The 21109-nt window shown below is 38.5% G+C and overlaps 1 protein-coding gene across 1 annotated transcript; it reads left to right on the top strand.

Moving 5' to 3' along the window:
• Positions 1–370: 370 nt before the first annotated feature.
• On the top strand, positions 371–19669 carry vstm2b (V-set and transmembrane domain containing 2B). The gene is made up of 5 exons (XM_058780650.1): positions 371–1219; positions 1630–1817; positions 2538–2567; positions 3470–3872; positions 14601–19669. The coding sequence occupies exons 1-5, from the start codon at positions 1147–1149 to the stop codon at positions 14687–14689; spliced, it is 783 nt and encodes a 260-aa protein (XP_058636633.1). The 5' UTR covers positions 371–1146; the 3' UTR covers positions 14690–19669.
• The last annotated feature ends 1440 nt before the right edge of the window (positions 19670–21109 follow it).

The raw sequence follows: 21109 nt of genomic DNA on the forward strand, positions 1-21109 counted from the left end.
TCTGCTTTAATATGGTCATTAGCTGGTGCTAGCAGGTCGTTGGATGGTTGACCATGTCTCCAAAATCAGTTGGACCAAATGGTAGCTTGTGTGTTCCTGATCCAAGATGGTCTACCACAATGCTCTAACTAATGACCATCTCCAACTAGAAACCAGCATGTTCCAAAATAGTTACCAGCTTAATTTTCCAGCTGGGAGGAGAAGAAAGACAGATTACCTCGATGGTATTATTACCAGAGGCAAATGATGGGACAGAAAGAGATTAAGAGTGACCGCCTAATCTGAGGTATCAGACTTTCATATTAAAATGAAATACTTCTGGTCATGACACAACGCCAGCTACTTTAATGGTCGCTTGTTGCTCTCACAGTTGCTCTTATTTTCAGTGATGTGCTTTGTACGTCCGCTGGTACGGTTTTCCTCTTATTGGTCGAGCCGTATGCTGATTTGAGAGACAGAGACGGTTAGTTTGCTCCCAAACCCCGTCAGTCTGTCAGTGGTCTGGAAATGCCAAAGCGCCTCCTCGCTGCTCACGCGCTCACACACAAAGCAGAGGGTTCCGGTGGCGCGAGCTGGAACGATCCACTGATGCCGCTTCTTCGTTTAGGTGCTTAACTGCTCCTTAAAAACGACGAGGGAATCTCTTGTCCTCCGACGTTGGTTTTTTTTTAGTTTTTTGTTTTTTGGTTCGCGGGTTTAGACACAGGATTGTTTTGTGATGGGTGGTGGAAACGAATCACGGATTTTTTCTCTTTTTATGGAGACCAAAGTGAGCAGATTTTCTACTGTTGAAAGCAAGTTTTATCTTGATAAGAAGCAAATGGTGGAACAGAGGATTCTTTAGGGGCAAAGGATACTTACTCAAGAGAATAACACTTTTCACACACAGTTTTCCCAACAGAAAGGGGGTTTTCTAGTCCGCAACATTGGATTTTACATTTTGTTTGACTGACGCAGCATCGTTTTGGAGTATCTTATTTGGAGATTCCAGTGCTTGTATTCTACATTTCGAGGAAGAAACTATATATTAAATAGAAGAAACCCGGACGAGACGATGTTATGGAGATGCCAATGAAATAAAACCTGTTTCTCCAGGTCAAATGACCGCTTCCACTCGTTCTCCAATCTGACCACCTTATTTATGACATGGAAAAACGGGGACTCCACAGCGTCCTTTATTATTTCATTCTGAATGCGCCCCTGCTATTCTGTGTAAATGGTGAGTAAACTTGAACAGATTTCCGTCTCTCCCTTGTTGCGTATTTACTCAGTACGAGCAGTCTGTTGCGATTCTGCTAGTTTTCCTCTTTTTTTAACTCATGTGAAATTACTGCATTGTACTCGTTTAAGTTTCATTGTTTTGTTTTTCATGCCATATGGATGCACATTAAACCTGTTATTAAATGCATGTAGTGAAAGTGATAAATTGTTATGATTACGTGTGGAGAATTGAACATACCCCTATCTGAACCGTACTATTACAGGCTACTAAAGCTAAATACAGTTTATAACAAAGCTTTTAAAACACAAAAGATAGATGTGTGTCATCTTAAATATTGGCCTTAGTGAATCTATTTGAGGGGTTTCTTTTAACCGCACTATCTGCTGTTGATGTGTTTTCCTCATAAGCCACATTTACTGAAGTGCCCAAAGATGTGAGTGTCGGTGAGGGCGAGGACATAGAGATGCCGTGCGCTTTTCGAGCCGTCGGAGTCTCGCCGTTCTCTCTGGAGATTCAGTGGTGGTACCTCAAGGAAGCGGCCCCTAAAGAGCTCGCTCACGAACTGCAAATTAGCGCTCCGGCCAACAGAGCCAAGGTAAAGGAGCTTTCGTTGTTCTCAAAGCCGCTTGAACACTATTTTCCTTTCAAGTTCTTATTGGAGTCGCACCAGCAGTGCTGTTTGACGGCCGCAGTGGGATGTGGCAGGCTTCACGTGTCCAGATGCGTCCAGTTGGATCCCCTGTGATGTACGATCTCAATTAAACGCAACTTAGGCGATTAATTATTCATTTATTTCGTTGAATCAAGTTGGGTTGTGTGTCTTGATGGGTGGGCATTCAGAAGAAGAATAGGAGTGTGATGTCATGCTTAATTATACTAAATAAATAAATAATAAGTAAATCAATGTCACAAGGTGTTTACCAAGCCCTGAGATGGTTCCTTATACAACAGACAATATCATAACTGTCAATTTCTGACTGACAAACCAAACCAAAATAAAGTCTACCTTTGCATCTCTGCTTTTGTCAATGGACCTGAAGGTCTCCTGTATTGAGAGTGACATATGAAACACTAGATGTCTGTTGAACCAGTAATATGAATCCTGCCATAGCCATATGAAAGATACCGCAAAACAGCATCAGAGGTACCTGTCGCTGTCCATGGTGCTACTCCAAATGAATGGCCCTCTCGTTTATTATTACTTGTAAGGTCGTTCAAGCGTCAATAAAAGTTGTACAGTGATATTGTGACATGAGTAGTCTAATTAAACTACTCATGCTGGCTATTCATGTTGTTTTGATGTGATCTTTTACAGGTTGCCCACCGGGACGCCACGAAAATAAGCGTGAGTATCACATTACGTATTACACTAACCGTATTTTTGATCATAACATTTTGTAATGTTTAGTAGAATCAGAATCTCGCTTGAAGAAAGACACGAAAATATGAATGAATAAAAATAATTAATTATTGATGAAAGAACGCTATTGTCACATTTCTTCCTCTATACTGCTCAATGGGTGCACACAGATCTGTAGATAGTTCAGCTGCCATTTTTGAGGAGGAATTTCATGAGGAGGAAACGTGCTTTCGTTTTTATAAAGGTCAAAAAATAAATAAATAAACAGATAGATAAATAAATAAATAATAGCTAATACATCTGACGTATTTGCAGTTGTCCGCAGTCTAAATGTTTGTGTTCATAGAAATTTCAGCTAGTAATAACACATTTTAAAAACTTTCAGTTACTGCTACATTATGTAGCTTTTAGAATGGTTTTCAGAGGGGTCAACTATTTAAAAATAAATAAATAAATAAAAATAGTTACATAAGTAATTGGGACTCATTCTTGTGAAGTTGGATTCACTCAAATCTTACTGCGCACGACTACTGCTTTTGATAGACTACAGCCTGCGTGAGATGTGAATCTGTAATGAATAAAGTGATAAACAATCACAGTCGGCTACTTATGTTTCGCCAATGAAGCGTTCGAAACTGTTCCTAAAGCAAAGTTCTAGGGCGTACTGTTGCTATGGTGACCTCCCCAGGCGAACGCAAGTTCGAAAAGATCTATTTGGCTACAGATGAAAATTTAGTAGGCCTGCTAATTTGATTACTAAAAGTAGCAACTTGTTTTTGTTTAGTAGTAAATAATACAGAAAACAAAAGGGCTAATGAGACTGGGCTGTCAAAACTATTATGTCCACAAAACCTGTTGTGACGTTATTTTTGTCTCTTCGTGAACAGACGGTGAGGGTCCAGGGCAACGCTATTTCCCACAAGCTCAGCCTATCGGGTGTGCGGAAGGAGGACGAGGGAGTGTATGAGTGTCGGGTTGTGGACTTGTACTCTGATGAGACTCAGGAATACAAGGTGCAGGCCACTCTGCGCGTGACGCCGCGCGAGGGAATGCTGGCCGAGGAGGCCGTGTCTCACATCCAGAACCGATGGCCACTGAGAAACAGCAACACAGCGACGGGTGGACGGGCCACTTCTGAGCCGGGCCAGGGTCAGGGAAAACCCCGCATGCCTCCGCCGGTTGGAATAGGACCCGCTCCCCCTTCAACGACTACGACGGGCTCTGCAGACAAGTCGTCAGCTTCTCCTCGGCCGGGCAATTCATCTATCCTGAGACAACAGCACGGATCCGGTGAGTCACAGTGCAACAGCGACACCGAGCGTTCTAGAGAGGAAAAATAAACAGGCGTTCAATGTTTGATTGTGTGTGTGTGTTTTAATGGAATTAATGTTTGAAGCCAGGACTTAGCTGAATACGTCTGAAAACGTTCTTGGTGTGCACTGTAGATGCACTCACAATGCAGAACACTGATGTTTATAAAATTACTGATATGTACAGTCTAGGCATTTCATTCTAATATTATCCCCTTGATACAAGTGAGTAGATTTTGCTTTTGACATACCTTCTGAGAGAGCTGTCTGCGTTTCCAAAAATGCATGTGTGTGTAATGGGAGTAGGCTATTCATTTTTGTTGCCCTGTTGCTAAACCTCACCCAAGCTTAATTTCACTAATCCATTTACTGGTATGTTTATTAGGCTGTTTTTTTTTTGCATATGGACCATAGGCTGGCCTCCACAATGTAGGCACTTTCAGATTTTATTATTCCTGTGAGGATATTTGGAGCAGGCAAAACCTTTATTGCTTTTCTATCACAGTGGAACTTTCCATCGACTTTTTTTTTTTTTTTTATAGTGAGCTAATGATATTTTATTTCTTTATCCCTAAGCCTAACCCTCCTGGAACACTGCATTTATAGATTTTCATTAAGACATTATTTAGTATGTTTATTAAGCTGTTTTCCTCATGGGTCACAGTTGGCTGCACCCCTGAGGATTGGTGATTTCAGCTTTTGCTATCACAGTGAGGACATTTGCCACAATGTAGGCTGTTGTTTTGATGCATACACACTATTCGGTGAAGCACATCTCAGAATAATCACATTTGCTGCAAGGTTTAATTTGTCACCGTGCCATATCAAACCTCTGTCTGCTCAGTAGGCAGTTGAAAATTGTGTGTTTGTGTGTGTGTGTGAGATGCTTTATCTATCGTATACTCTATTCTCTGTGAGTGAAAATGCAAGAGATAAAAGCTGCTGGTGGCACCATGTCTGTCTTAAGCAGGAAGTGTCATTGCGATCTGTCCATCCTCTGCGCATCAGTCTCGACCCTTTTTGTCTCTTTATGACCACGGTGCAGTGTGACAGAGAGGTTATCAAGATATCACCTTGTCTCTTTAACTCTTGCCTTGAGGTCAGGGCCTCTATTTATTGGGGGCTTCATTGGGGATTTAGAGGGTTTGGTGTGTTCTGACTCTTGCTTCTGTCACTGCAGGAGTGATTCCTGCAGACAACGGAGGGCGATTACATGAAGTCTCTAGCTGAGCCAGAGGAGTTTGTTTGTGGCAGGGATGCATTACCCTGCAGTGACTTCTAAACACTGTGGACTATAGACTGATACAGTGATGTTTACAGTTATAGTGGACTACAACTAGAGTGAAGTCTCATGAGAGACCCCTGTCAACAGTTGTGTTCTAGGACTTCAGGGATGAGCAAGAACAGATAGCATCCTGTTGTAGAACTGTAACAGTTCACTTTTCATGAGAATATTAAAGGGTTAGATCACCCAAAAATGAAAATTCTGTCATTAATTACTCACCCTCATGTTGTTCCAAACCTGAAAGACCTTCGCTCATCTTCGCAACACAAATTAAGATATTTTTGATCAAATCTGAGAGCTCTCTGGCCCTCCGTAGACAGCAATACAACTACAACGTTCCCAGGTGCAGAAACATAGCAAGGACATCGGTAAAATAGTCCATGTCACATCAGTGTTTCAAATGTAATTTTATGAAGCTACGAGAATACTTTTTGTGCGCAAAGAAAACAATAATAACATAATTTATTCAACAATTCTTCTCCCCGAATTACCGTCTTCCACCATTTTGGAGAGTACCCCAGAACGGAATCAATGTTATCAGCGTTGTTTACGTTCAGTAGACAGCGTGCGCATGCTGAACGTAAACAACGCTGATGCAACAGTATGTTATTATTGTTTTCTTTGCGCACAAAAAGTTTTCTCGTAACTTCGTAAAATTATTACCGATGTCCTACGTTTCTGGACCTGGGAACACTGCAGTTGCATTGCTGTCTATGGAGAGTCAGAGAGCTCTCAGATTTGATCAAAAATATATTAATTTGTGTTCCTAAGAGGAACAAAGGTCTTATGGGTTTGGAACAACATGAGGGTGAGTAATTAATGACAGAATTTTCATTTTGGCGTGAACTAACACTTTGTTAGATTTTGGATTCTCATAACAAAATATTTATGTTTGACAGGCCTGATCAGGAAAGTAATCCTATTATGTGTAACATTTATTTACTTTTGTTTTTAAGTTTCTAAAGCATTTGTAACAATAGTGCTAAATTGATTTTCATAAGGTACCATAAAAAAACATGTTTAAAAGTACTATACAGAATTTATTATAGTGTTATAAGTAACCTTTTTAACAATGGATTATTTTCATCATTATTAGTACATTTATATTATTAATGCAAGTATTATTAATATAATTTTATATCTTATTTATTAATATTGTTTTTGTATTCCTATATCTGCCTGGTCTTACAATATCTTAACCTCTATTAGGGTTTAACATGAAAAAAAAACAACAGCATTTTATTTCAATTTTATTTATTTATTTATTTTTTATTTTTTTGACATTTGAAATAGTTTACTCTGCTTTCAGGTGTTTCAATTTCACAAAATTGACCTTTATGACTGGTTTTGTGGTCCAGGGTCACAATTGACAATGAACATGAATAACCACATTTAACATTAAAACACAAAATGGAAGAAAGAAAATAGATAGACCAAGTTCCACTGAAATACAGTATTTTCACAGTCCTCTGTGATGCCTTTAAAGTAATAGTTCACCCAAAAAAAATATGTCGTAATTTAATCACATTTGAATTGTTACAAACCCACATGAGTTTTATTTTTCTGTTGAGCACAAAATAAGATATTTTGAAGAATGTGGGTAACCAAACAGTTGACGGTAGGCATTGACTTCCATAGTATAAACAGGCTTCAACAAACTTTTAAACAGGCTTCAACAAATTTCCTGTGCAAACAACATAAAAATGTCAAATGTTTATTTTATTAAGTAAATTTAGCTTTTTTAATGCAATATTTCTTGATAAAGAAGCTTAAGCAGCATGATGCATTTGATCATATGAAACTGTGGCACAAGCTGTTTTTGGACCATGACATCCCTGTGTATATATATATATATATATACATCCATGTTTGTGTGTGCATGTGGGAGCGACTGTATGTGTGCCAACATGCTCAGCCAACCCTATCTTTAGTGCAGCCAGACATGGAGGCAGCCATTTGGCGAGCATGTCGGACATTAAGAGGGCCAGTGCTCTGATCCTCCACGGTATTGCATTCCAAGCTTTATTTCTCTTTCTATAGTAATTCTGCCGCCCCATGCTTTATTGTTCTCTCTTTAGAATAGATTAACTTTTGGCTTGTAACACTTAATCATTAATTAAGCATATTTATTAAAAAAAAAAAAAAAAAAAGAGGAGAATGTCATTGTATAATTTGGTTATTTACCTTTGTTAGGAAATTCAAGCCATGGTTTAAAATCTTCAGTGCAAGTTTCTCCCTTATTTGATATTAATTGCTAAGATTTTAGATTACACTTCTGAATACGAGGGATTTTTACAGGGTCAGGCAGATTGATTCAAATTAACCTGTGAACCAACGCTAGTCACTCTGTCATGTGTCAGTAAATGCTTGAGCACATTTAACATTGACAGAAAGATCTCAAATTTGTCTTTTTCCTCTTTTGGTTAGGAGCTCTGTTTTTGTCATTGAAGTGAGAAGGTTAGAGAGTCATCTGCCACATTTGAAGGATTACACCTTTCAGTTCTGACCACACTATCAGCTTTTGGGGAGAGAAAGAAAATTCACCCCTCGCTGCTCGCGCTCACTGTCTTTCTCTGTCATACACGCATACCTCCTCTTTTGGAAACATGCATCTGTCACTTTTCCACAATGTCATCTCATTGAGTGGCAGAAACAATTAATATTAAAGGAATGCCACGGGCGGGAGCTGATAAGCTTGGCCTTCTACATGCTGTCAGGTGCATCGAATTGCCTTTTGCTGCTTTGACTTCTTTTATTTGTTATTTTTCCCAGCAGGGCTGGGTGGCATGTCTGTCCTTACTGGAAAGAGCAGATTAACTCATTGTGCTGTTGAAAATGGCCCATCAAATGCCCACCGAGCTCAAGAACAAAAAAACGCAGTTCTCTGAGGAACAGTTCATGTCTGATCGCCTTCTCATGAGAGCTTCAAGCATTAAAATGTGTGTTTTTGCAGACGTGCTCTATAATTAAATGCCATTTGTGGTAATGCTTACTGGAATAAGACATTGTCTCAGCATACTGTTTGTTTAATTAATTCAGAAACTCATTTCATATTAATACCACTGCTTCCTGATTGTATAATTAAGCGTTGTGGTTGCCTTTAGGTTAAATCGACATTAAAATACTTATACAAAGATTTAGCAGGAAAATTTAAAATAGTTAGTTCATCCAAATTATTCACCCTCATGTTTGCAAACTGTATGACTTACTTCTCTTCTGTGAAACAAACAAACCAAAAAGTTTTCATATCTTTTTTGGAGCAAGACTAAATAGTTTGAAAAAGAGGGAAAGAAATACAATAAGAATAGAAGCACAAACTGGCTTATGCAATCTCTACCCACAATGCATCATGCCACCTCTGTTGACCTTGGCACCCTTGATAAGTTTATATCACTCCAGCCGCACAGCTGTTTTAATCTAGTCTCTGGTTTTTGTGTGTGTTTTCTCAGAACTCAGCGTTTGCTTTTCATCTAATGCGCTCAAACATCAATCTGGTTATTTTGCGTGCATTATAATTATACAGAACACACATGTGACACTCCTGGTTCAGTTTTACTTACCTTTCAAGCACATTTTTGCCTCCCACACATTTTGCAAACTTGAAACACCTGTTATCAAATTGCGTTCCCCCTTGAGAGCAAGCACAGGGGGTTGTGGTGGTGGGCTGATTGCATGTTTGAAGGGAGAAGCCTAGTGTTTAGTGCTGCTGGACAGCTTTCACATTAAACTGATGAGCCTCATCCAGCTGCAGACCCCCCACCGCAGACATTTTTTTAACTGGATGTGTTTGTGCATTGTCACTGTGTGGAAAGCACTTCAGCACTCTTAGGCGAGTGTTAATTGTTTCATCTCTGCTTCTGTCATGTTGGGACACTGTGCTTAGTTGTGTACCTGCTGACTCCACTAGGGAAATCAAGGGGAACATTGTCTCAATCTAGCTTTTGTTTGGCTACATGACTCAAATAGACAGCGAGAGAGCAAAAAAGAGAGAGAGATGAAGGCAAGCCTGAACATAAAGCATTAGAGCATGAATAATAGATATATGGTAGCTGGCTAAAATCGGTGTAGAAATAGGTTTAAAAATGGGAGGTGACAGAATAAATGGACAATCCAGAGAAAAATAAGACAGCTTCATGACTCATTGTCAGCTATTTCAGTCAATGCGGTGTGTCCACAGTTTGAACTTAAACTTGACAGAGACACAGTTTGTTAATTAATTCATTTCATTTACATTAAGGACGTCGAATTAAGGGAACAATTAACACCAAAAATGGCAGTATTTCAAGTATAGTAGCCAATCTTGTTGGCAAAGAGTGTTTTCAGTAACTCTGCCCATAATAACTTAGACAATCCCTTAAGACAAACAGCATGTTACTTCTGTTGAGAGTGTATTTGCACATAGAGTAAACAAGATGCTATTTGCTGTAGTATCTGCCGCTATTTAATACTGTAAATACTAGCATCTTACCTTGTTTTACACTTACACCATGTACTAACCAGGTGTAACGTAAATAGATTTCAATGGAAGCAATTTGGGTAACACTTTATTTTAAGGTGTCCTTGTTACACGTTACATGTACTTACTATTATAATAGCAATAAATTATGCATAATTGCATGCAAGCACTCCTAAACCAATCCCTAATCCTAACCCTAACTATTTATTAAGTACATGTAGTTAATTAATATTATTCAGTACTTAAATGTATAATTACACTGTAACAAGGACACCTTAAAATAAAGTTATTTCTGGTTGTGCCTTCTTTCAGGCCCTGTTTCCACCTAGTGCTAAGATTTGTTTTAGATGAGCCAAACACAAGTGATCAGCCGAGATGCATTACTGCTTCCATCTGGTCTCCTATGACCAGTTTGGATTTCATCGAGACACTCCCCTCTTATTCCATCACACTCTATATTGCTTTCATGGGAGCGTTGAGTGTGGCAAATAGTATTGAATGAACAAACCCATGTTACATGACTTGTTTTGGCTCACTTTGTTTTGGTTGGCTTTGTCACAAAACGTCCCAAAACACTCGTGTGTTGAGCTGGGGTAAAACTAATGAAATTTCATGGCAAAAAAGGTCCACTGTCTGTTGCCAATAGTGTAGCGATCTGTAAAGCACAGTTCACACAGAAGTCATTTTCAAACCAAGCTGTTTTCTGATTTAACTTGTTGCATAATTTGCATAGTGGAATATTTTGCTAGTATTTGTAATTGTGTGGATTCCTACTGAATGATTGGATTTTGGCCACAAAAGTTGCAATACAGCAGTAAATATGACTGCACTTTTAGACAATAAGCAGTGTTTCACTGTGATCTGGGATGCATCAGGATGGATGAGCATTTCCTCTACAAATGCAATGTGGTCACATGCATTTTTGACTATGTGGTTTCAATGATCTGATCACAAAAGACCCCATTTAGTACTGACCACTTGTTATCAGATCATGGAAAATGCTGGAGCTACATCACAGAAATAGAACCCAAGAAATTGTCTGAAAATGTTGCTTTTTATTTTAAAAACAAAAACTCTGTTTAAAGGGGAAGAGATACTTTTTATTGTTTGTTGCCTTATCATACTGCATGTAAATGAATAAATGTAAATAATTTAAATAGCTGCTGCCAAAACATAAATCATATGGTGTAACATTTGAGGAAAAACATATTGTTTGGAAGTATTTTCATAAATGTGAAATGACAAAAAACGGTTAATTATCAGTATGTATACTGAGTGTGTTGGCTTAGTGTGATCAATAATCCCTCTTTTTCAGTCATTCAGGCTTAAATCTTCTTGTTTGCTGAAGCTTTGCTCTTGTCTGGAGGGAATGAGTGTCACCCTCCTTTTCTTTTAAGCTATCTCTTTTTTTCATATATTTGTAGGCTTACTGTATGTGAAGATGTCATAATTGCACTGCCAGTCCGGACCACGGTTTTGATTTTATAACTCATTATAGATCCATCAGCATCTTAAGCTCTTGAAATGAAAAATCATTTGCAGGTGTCATTGATTTACTATATCAGCCTCTGCATTCACAGGCATGCTGGGGCAGCCAAATGTATGCCTGTAGCTTATAAAGCACGGTTTCGACAATCCATAGTCAATCGGATTTTAAGGTGTGTAGAGTGTGCTGCTGAAACTCTATTATCCCTTAGAGGGAGAGGAACACGGCCTCAGCTCAACAGATATGATCACACAGTAACCCTCTAATCCTTCATCTTTAGAGTCCATTGCTTCTGATCTCCCAGTGGGCCCTCAAGGGCCATTATAGCTCCGCGTAAGAACACCTACTGAGATCAGAAGGGAGAGAAAACAATTGATAAAAGCAAAATGTAACATGTGACTTATTTTCAAAAATTCCGTAATGCGGCAAGAACACTGCAGTTATAATACCGATATCACTACCAATATAAAATGATTCAGAAGTGGGCTGCACATGGATCAGGATGGTTTGCCATCATTAAGATAACCATGTACCCTGCATTGCATCAGGAGAAGCTAATGGAGAATGTCAGGTCATTTGTGCTTGGCCCGAGGGCTGGACACAAGTGAGTATCGCTGTGAGCCAATACATTTAAGAACAAGGCCAGTTAAAAAAGTTCTGCTTCTTACAGTGACTAGTCCACATGAAAATGTAATCTCAAGGTTGTGGCAAGACCTGAGGCAGGATGCTTCATGTAGCATATAGTTAAAAGAGTGAGAAAATGGGCAATGGGAACAAATGACCCAGAAATTAATGCTAGAGTCTAAATATTCTGCATGCAGTCATTCTACCAAGGACGTGCCTAAATTCGCATATTACTTAAATATCCTTAAAATTCAATTTAGCAGAACTAAATGATTCAGATAACTTGCCCTTATTGAACCAGCATGGATTATTAAACAAACAACATGGGTTTTTGAGGGGATGCGATTTACCTTTCCCATTATAATATGTCCTTCTACACGCTGTATGAGAACCATAATCCCTGAAAGGTTATAAAATATTATTAAAAGTGGCACTGACCCTGATCACTGGGGTGTGTTCATTAAATATGTTATTAAGCGAACAGACGGATTAACGTCCTTTTCTAGAGGGTTAAATGAGGAAGAGGAGGAGATTACTGATGGCATGTGAGTAATGAGCTGGACACAGAAGCCCTCTGCGTCGATGTTGACTGTAATTATTTCCACAGCAGTAAGGGTCATGACTTTGCCATTTTAGCTGATTTGCACGTCTGTTCGTGTATTCACTTACCCTTGTTTAGTCTAATCTCATGTGTATCTATCATGTCCCTTGGTAAGAGATTTTCTTTGCATGTGGAGTGACATTTTGAAGGACGATTTCTGAAAGATACTACGTTTCATGCCCACTATAGCTTCAGTTTTTAACTCTGTACACACCACAGATGTCATTTATTACACAAAGCTTCTCCACCATTAACAAGTTATTCAAGCAATGCATGTTTTCACTGTTAAATCTGTGTAAAATAGGAGTGGACAGAAGTTGTTTACACTCAAGTAAGCTAACGTGATATGACTGCGTAAGCTCTGGAGGTGGAAAAACATTAGGATATTAAGTAAAGATCATGTTCCATGAAGATATTTAGTGAATTTCCTAACATAAATATATCAAATCTTAATTTTTGGTTAGTAATATGCATAGCTAAGAACTTCATTTAGACAACTTTAATGGTGATTTTCTCAATATTTTGATTTTTTTGCACCCTCAGATTCCAGATTTTCATATAGTTGTATCTCGGCCAAATATTGTCAGATCCTAACAAATCATACATCAATGAAAACCTTATTTATTCAGCTTTCAGAAGGTGTAGAAATCTCAAATTTAAAAAATTGACACTTATGACTGGTTTTGTGGTCCAAGGTCACATATAGACATTGTTTCATAGGTTCATTGAGACCACTGAAATTTAGAAAAGTTTAAAAATGTTACGATTGAAAACATGTGACTTTGGCATTTTGATACATGTTCCAAATCATTGGTTCGAAACAAGTTCAAAGGTTTTGAAGCTTCACAATGCAGTGTTTCAAAAGCGCACATCACAAGCTGATGGAGTTGGACTCTGATTATTGTTCTGAACCCAATCTGGATGAAGTCTTTGAATTATTTTTCCAAAATTCACTTTTTTTTTAATTATTGAAATTATGGCTCTGTTCTTTCTTTTGATATATTCACTGTTTTCAGATTCATACAACTAAATATTCTGGAGATCATGAAATATTTGTGAATGTGATCAAACATCCTGGAAACTTAAAAATGGCATTCTGGTGGGAAAAGAGCTAACATTATGTTCCAGTGATTCAGATAGAAATACTAAAAGAATAAAGAGGAGAAGATGAATGTTTCTTTGTGTCAAATCAAGAGTAAGCCCTGCTGTAATGTTTGACTTTACAGAAAGATCATGAAATTGAACCACACCGCCAACTCAACCAACCATGCACGAGTACAACACCATCCTCTTCCCTCTGCAATAATGATGATAGAAAAGAGGAAGCAAAATAAATGTGGCTTCTTAAGACATATGGACACGCTCCAGGAGCACACTGTAAAACATGCTCCTAGAGCTGGTGTTACGTCATGCTAGCTAGCTGTTCCTGTCACGAGGCGGCCTGGCATGCCGTGCTAATCTGCTCGGGGATGACAGGAGAGAAAGAGTAAAGGAGCATCATGAGAAATGGCCATGGGAAAATCAGAACTGCAGAAAACAGACGGCCGCTTCACACTCTAAAAGTCAGCGGCGCTGCAGCCCCGTTAAGCAATGAATCATTACCAGTGTGTTTATGTGCGTACATGTCTATATTGGAGGGATGTGTGATCTAAATGTATCCTTCTGGCATTTTCTTGTGTTTGTTGTGTGTTCGTGAGTGCGTTCTTGTCACAATCTGTTTCTGTATTCTGCTGTGCCGCTGTTGGCTAGCAATTCAAAAGGCCCGTGGGCTGCTGTTTTTCTGTCAGTCACAGAGAGGAAATGTCATGTAGCTTCCACACAAGGGCATGTAGCCTACATTGAGGCCCCTATAGGGCTCTTCTCTGCATGTTTGCCATTTTTTTCAACATCTCCAGCAGAGCTGACTGTGTTTTGCTCTTGTAAAGTGAGATTGTCAACTTTGATGGAGGAATGAGGCGATAAGAGCAAAATTGCTAAGCAGTCGTTATGAAAGAGCCATTTGAAGTGCTTTAATAATGTGAAATATGGCTCACATGCTGAATCAGATTTGGATGCAATAAATGTCCTCAGACTAAAAGCAATGAAAATGCTCTGTTTTTCAAATGAATACTAATGCTCTTGGTAAATGAATGTTTGAAAAAACAAAAACTGATGATATTTATTTTATTTTAGCGTGCACTGTGATCTAACAAGCATTTCTGTCTCTCTCTCTCTCTCTCTCTCTCTCTCTCTCTCTGCTGTCGCTGACATTTGCAGGTTCCGGAACCATGGCAATCACTGAGCCACTCCTTTACATCACTCTGCTGATCCTGCATAAGCTCCTCCCCTTCCTGTTTGCCTACTAAGAGACCACAACCAAACAACTCGCAGTGATTTCACTTTATGTACCAAACGAACAAAGGGAAAATATAACTACGTATATATAAATATATATAAATATATCTACCATTATGGCACATCACAGTGAGGGATGGGATATGACTTTGGAAAAAATAAAAATATCAGAAAAATAAAATGAAGGCCATTTTGTTTTCTGGGACTTGTGTAGAAGATCTCTCCAGATTTGGATGTAAAATGGATTCTATAAGAAGCATGATGAAAAAAAAAAAAAAAAGAATTAAAAAGGAGTCTATGTGAATTAGAGCTTCACAACTGTGTCATACACACAATGACATCCATAAACGCTGCATTCAGTTTCCAAATACTAGTGTTTGCCTTGCTAAATGCATGGCTCTCTTAATTTATTATTATTGTTTATTATTTTTATTTTTATTATTATTTCTGTTCTGTTTTTTTTTTTTTTTTTCACTACAGTTTTAATTTTAACATTGTTCTTATTAAAGTACCCGATACTGAATCATAAACAACTTTACATAAACAACTGTTTTTTTATTTGTTTTGTTTTGTTTGTTTTTTTGTTTTTTAATCATTTAATCAACCTTTTTTTTTTTTTTTTTGCATGAATTGTTCAGCTGTCTCATTTTTCATTTCATTAATGTGAAAGAAGGCGCTCTCTCATGTCAGTTCTTTCTATAAGACTGTGTGTAATACTGTGTATTCAGTTCCCTCACATCTGATTCTGAGTTCTCAAGCATTTTTGTCTCATAATGTATAATAATGCAACCTTATATATTTTGATCAAATAAGGCACATGTTACCATAGTTGTTGTTAGTCACCTCTAATAATGTTTATTTTTATTAAAAGTATGGTGGTCAAGATAAGACATTCATTTATAAAATTTAAAAGAAAAAAAAAAGACATTGGTATGTTGCCAACACAGTTGAAATAAAAGTTGTTTCTTTAAAAAAAGAAACTAGTTATTTCGGTTTTTACATTTCAAAGGCACTTTATTTTTTGTTTTATTCAAGTGCACTAACACCAGGCAGCTGCATGACGGCAGTGTCTCGGCTAAACACTCCAGCGTCCCACGGGTGTCATGAACTGTAATGTATTCTTCACAATAGGATAGGCCCAATTCCAGCTGAAAAACACATTACTCTCACTAGCATCACCAACTGAGCACAGCTGGCGTACAACTCATGGTTCATTTCATTAGTCAAATGCACGTCACCCTGTCAAATAACTCTTAACTCTCTGCTGCGGTCTTCACTGAACCCTGCTCCACTCTCTTCCGCTCTACCTAAACACATCTCCTGATGAATGGCAGAGGCATTGTTCCTTTCTAAAACACTGCATTCTATTGTCTTAATGGAAGCCTGCGAGGCATCACATAACAAACAAGCCTCTCACTGACTCAGACATTCATAGTGTTTATCGCCTGCAAGTAACTGACTTTCACTCACTTTGAATTTAACATGCACAATGAAAAGTCATCTTCCTTTCAATGGAATAAATAACCGTTTATACAAACATAAATGGATCCGACAGGTAAAAATGAGCATCCAGTGAGCGAGTCGCCACAATATTAGCATTTTTCTTTTTTAAAACTAAATGAGCCAGGTGGCTTTTATTCTTCATGGTGAAGGTCTCTCCTCCAATCAAATTAATGAGTGTTTGACATGGCCATTTGTATGTGTTACACAACACCCGACGAGGCCCTGAGTGCTTTCCCCACCGCTGTAAATCATCCCTCATTCAAGTAAACTAACACAGCTCTCTCTTATTTCTTGTCCTCATTCCTTCCAAAATCCACTTCTGAAGAAAATATCAGAGATGGGCTGCAAGATCCCGCTGCGGATGCTAGATTTGATGCAAGTGCACTCTCTCATGTTAGACACAACAACTGACAATAACAAAGTACATAGTGATTATAATTGCTTTTTCATTGATTGATTTATTTGCACTTTTTATGGCCATCAATGAAACAATCAAAATGACAAAGCAAAGGGATGCTTGTATATTTACTTGCTCCTTTATAGCTCAGGGGAACTTTGTATTACATAATACAAGTGTAGAGCTATACACTGAACATCCACAACATTAAAACCACCTGCCTAATATTGTGTAGGCCCCCCTCATGCTGCCAAGATAGCTTTGATATATTGAGGTATGGACTCTGCAAGACCTCTGAACCTGTCCTATGGTGTCTGGCACCAATACATTAGTGTTGTGAGATTGGACCTCCATGGATCGTATTTATCGGTCCAGCACATCCCATAATCAGATTGAGATCTGGGGAATTTGGAGGCCAAAGCAATGCCATAAACTCTTGTTCCTGCACTATTTTTGCAGTGTGGCATGGAGCATTATTCGTCTGAAAGAGGCCACTGCCATCAGGGAACACTATTGCCATGAAGGGGTGTATGAGGTCTGCAACAATTTTTAGGTGGTAGGTGGTATGTGTCAAAGTAATATCTACATGAATGCCAGGTCCCAAGGTTTCACAGCAGAACAATGCCAAGAGCATAACACTGTCTCCACTGGCCTATATTATTCCCATAGTGCATCCTGCTGCCATGTTTTTTCATCAGAACAGGCAACCTTCTTCTACTGTTTCATAGTCCAGTTTTGACACTCATGTGCCCACTGTAGGTAATTTAAGCAGTAGACAAGGGTCATCATGGGCACTCTGACCAGTCTGCAGCTGTGCAGCCTTATGCTCAGTAAATCTCAGTGCACCGTGTGTTCTGACAGCTTTCTGTCACGGCCAGCATTATGTATTTCATCAGTTTGAGCTGGAGCTCTTCTGGGTGATCGTTAAATGCTGGTATCCCTGGGATTATGTGCATTGTAGATCAAAAAGAAACATTATGGTACATTACAAAGAAGATTGTCCATACATAGATGATATATCCATCACTAAAGCATGTTTAATCCGAGAGACAAAAGGTCAAATTACACTTGTGGTAATAAAAAAAAGTGTGTGTGTATGGGGGGGTTAGAGGCGTTAATACTGTAGGTCCAGTACTTAACTGTGGTGAGTTTGCTTATGTAAGGTGATATAAAATGTTATCTAGATACACGATGCACACAATATTTAAGCATCATATATAAAAAAAACAAAAAAACATGTAGGTTCTACTTGGTGAATCACAGTGATGGCTTTTGATGGCTTTGCTGAGCTGTTTGCATGCAGTGAAAAGTGATCAAACAATATGCATAAGATTCTTGCTTTTATAAGAACTTTATGTGTGGTTGATGGACAGATGGTGAGATGATAATCTTGGCGATGGACTAGCCAAGGCAGAAATGTTTGTTTCCACACAAGAAACGCTAAGACTTACAGTAGATAAAGACTTCAGAGCAAGGTTTACAATGCGTTCAGTTCATAAGCCATGTCTTAATCATTAATCATTTGCACAGGACATTAGCCACCCCCTCCTAAGGACACAAAGGAAAGTGTCTGGACTGGAACAGGACACTGGGATCATGACTGTTTCATTTGTTTGTTTGTTTTTCACAGGAGACAGTCAGCACACATTGAGATGATGCATTATGTGCCAGTGACTTTTGCCCTCAGACTCTCACTTACACTGAGGATGATAAATCCCTGATGCGATCTGTCCCAGTCTAATAAAGCACAACACAGAGATAACCAAACAACATGCAGAGAGGTATTACCAATGAAGTAAGAATAAGTGTAATGTCAAACATGGTCTGTTGCACTGTCAGTTGGAGTGACAGTATCAGACCCCATCACTAGACACACAAGACCACTGGCCTCAACCACAGCAATTCAAGACTAAAACATTTCTGAGGACTCTTTTTACCTACCTCTACATACGTTTTTGCGGAAAAAAACTTAACTATACATACAATTTATTGCAGTTCCCATACAGGTAAAATAAACACTAGTGGCCATAAAACAACAACAACTTTTAATCCTTTTCACACAAATTATGATAACAGGGACAGATCATTGGTCATTAAAGACTGTTGTGATTCTTTGCACAATATGACCTTAAAACACTTTTAGCATAGTACATGATTTGTAGACTAATACATTTTGACTTTTGCATCACATAACCAGCTCCATATGTTTGGCTTTTTTTGATGCAGAAAACTTGCTCAGTAGCCCACCTGGTACAGCATTGCACTCGTAATGCAGAGTGCTTGTAGAAGCAAGCTAAAATAGAACATGCTTCAATAAATGTGTTTTCATCTCACATTTGCTTTTGTTAACACTATCAATTAGGTTCAGGGTAGAGTTGTGTAGTGTTAAGTGGTACGTTATATTCATCGTTAAATTCAACTAACCAGACATTTCATTTCCAAACTGCCAAGATATGTACAACAACCAAGACAATAAAACATGACCAGATTCACGTTCAATTTGGGATTAAACTAAGCACGCTTGTGCCACTCATTGGGCATTTCACTATGTAAATATTATGAAATGTGCAAGAATCAACATAATATTAAATGCTGCCAAAGGCACACATGTCATTGGCCTCCGCATGTGCAAAATCTGAATATGCATAAACTAATAAATTAACAGTTTAAAGTGACCAGGTCATGGTTAATTCACAGTGTAGGACTGGATGGGATCTCAAAATTATAAAAGTGTCTGCACCACTGGTATCTACATTGCAGTTGTAATGCACAAACCTTGTGGGATGATGTATTTCAGTTTACCATCAGATAATACCAAGAAAACGTGTGTTTTAGTAGAATAAGATTCTGAAATGCAGCACTGTCAGCTGGTTTATAAACAACAAAACATCATTCATCTTCATGTAACCAGTCATCAGTCATGCTGAAAGTGTAAAGAGATCAGAGTATTTGCTTTAATATGTGTGATTCAAAGTGAGAATTGATATTGTTAGAAGTGCAAATCTCGAATAATGATCTAAATAAAAATAAAAACTTTTAAAAGCTGATATCTAATAACTGCAGTGTGTGTTTGTGTGTGCCCAAAAAAGGCAAAAATAAGTGTCTATGATTCTGAAGTATTTTTAGTCTAGGATCTCTTAGATGAGTTACATGCTGCAGTGACACAAAATGCAAGGACCCTGTGTCAAGAGGAATTCTGGGAAACCAATGTGGCAATCTGGGAAACCAATGTGCACTTGCTGTTATACACATTGCTGGCATCAAGCAAAAGAGATTACAGCTGGCTTCTCAGGCAAGAATACAGAGCTTAATGTATGGAGGGGCGGGGGTATCACTTTTCATGTACCTTTGTAAGAGTACATTTTGATTTAACATTTCATTATTTTGCGGTATTAAAAAAAAAAAAAAACGACATTAAAAAAAATATCATTTGAAATCATTCCGAGGCTCGATAAGCAGCAGACCATTTCCTAAGAGACTAAATACTATATACATGGTTGAAATAATGATCACAATCTTCATTTTGATTTATTTTGCTCATCAGTCCTTGTCCACCATGTATCATATTTGCAGCTGGTTCTGTCTAGCATTGGTCTGACCTTGCCAGTTAGACAATGGCTAAAAAGAACAATGTCTTATAAGACAAAGTGATACACTTGAGCTTTTATGCCTTTGTTGCAACGTACTGTTTTTGAATGCAAGCAGGCGCACTAACAAGACTCTATGCCCTCGGGCTAATTTTTTAGTGCTTTAAAAATGTACGGCCATATGCGAACCCTGCATTTATCATGCTGGAGAGTCTTGATTAAAAGCCATATGCTTCACAAGTCCACATTAAGTGGTTATCAGCAAACGAAAGCAACGGGCTTCCTGACCTGACTCATTATTCCTGGGTGTACTTGTATGTAATCAGCGAGGATAAATTTCTGGCGCAGCTGGAAAAGGTGTTCGAATAAAGAGCGTTTTGGTTCCTCTCCCTGACACGGGTATCACTCTCTGACTGCTGTTTGGAATGCACAGAGGAGAAACCGTCCCTCTAAAGCTTACTTATAGTCCAGCACTTTAGCTAGCACATTGATCTTTTTTAAAGCATTTCCTCTGTGGTCGGCACTGGCTGTGTTCTTTGAATTTTAAGCTGTGGATGGATGTGAGATGTCTGGTGATGCTCTCATGATCCTTCCTCAACAAACGAGGAGGATCTAACTCAGGCTATAAGTGCTTTAGGTCAATGAGACTATACTGTTTGAGGCTGCACGTCAGGCCATAAACAGAAAAAAATAAATCCAGGGCTTTTGTTCAGTTTGTTCAGTCTATCCCTTTTCAGCATGTGCAGTGGTGTGGGGACAAGAAAACTGTATCTGTGGTGACTTTAGCTCTGAATTGACCTGCAGAGAGAAGATCAAACGATGTTTGAGAGCTTGATTAAATGTTAAAAAGTGAGAGAGTAGATGTGTCGACTGCAGAGCCTCGGTCTAATCCAGTTATGCTTAAATCCTGTGAGAGATTCTGGGTAAGACTCAAAACAATTACC

Source organism: Onychostoma macrolepis, chromosome 07 (genome assembly GCF_012432095.1).
Source record: "Onychostoma macrolepis isolate SWU-2019 chromosome 07, ASM1243209v1, whole genome shotgun sequence".
Lineage (NCBI taxonomy): Eukaryota > Metazoa > Chordata > Actinopteri > Cypriniformes > Cyprinidae > Onychostoma > Onychostoma macrolepis.

Bases quoted from the DNA above. Each gene is read 5' to 3' on its own strand.
- vstm2b (XM_058780650.1), top strand. From the start codon at position 1,147: ATGGAAAAACGGGGACTCCACAGCGTCCTTTATTATTTCATTCTGAAT. The intron at 1,220-1,629 runs GTGAGTAAACTT...TTTCCTCATAAG, and splicing joins CCTGCTATTCTGTGTAAATG to CCACATTTACTGAAGTGCCC. The intron at 3,873-14,600 runs GTGAGTCACAGT...TGACATTTGCAG, and splicing joins GAGACAACAGCACGGATCCG to GTTCCGGAACCATGGCAATC.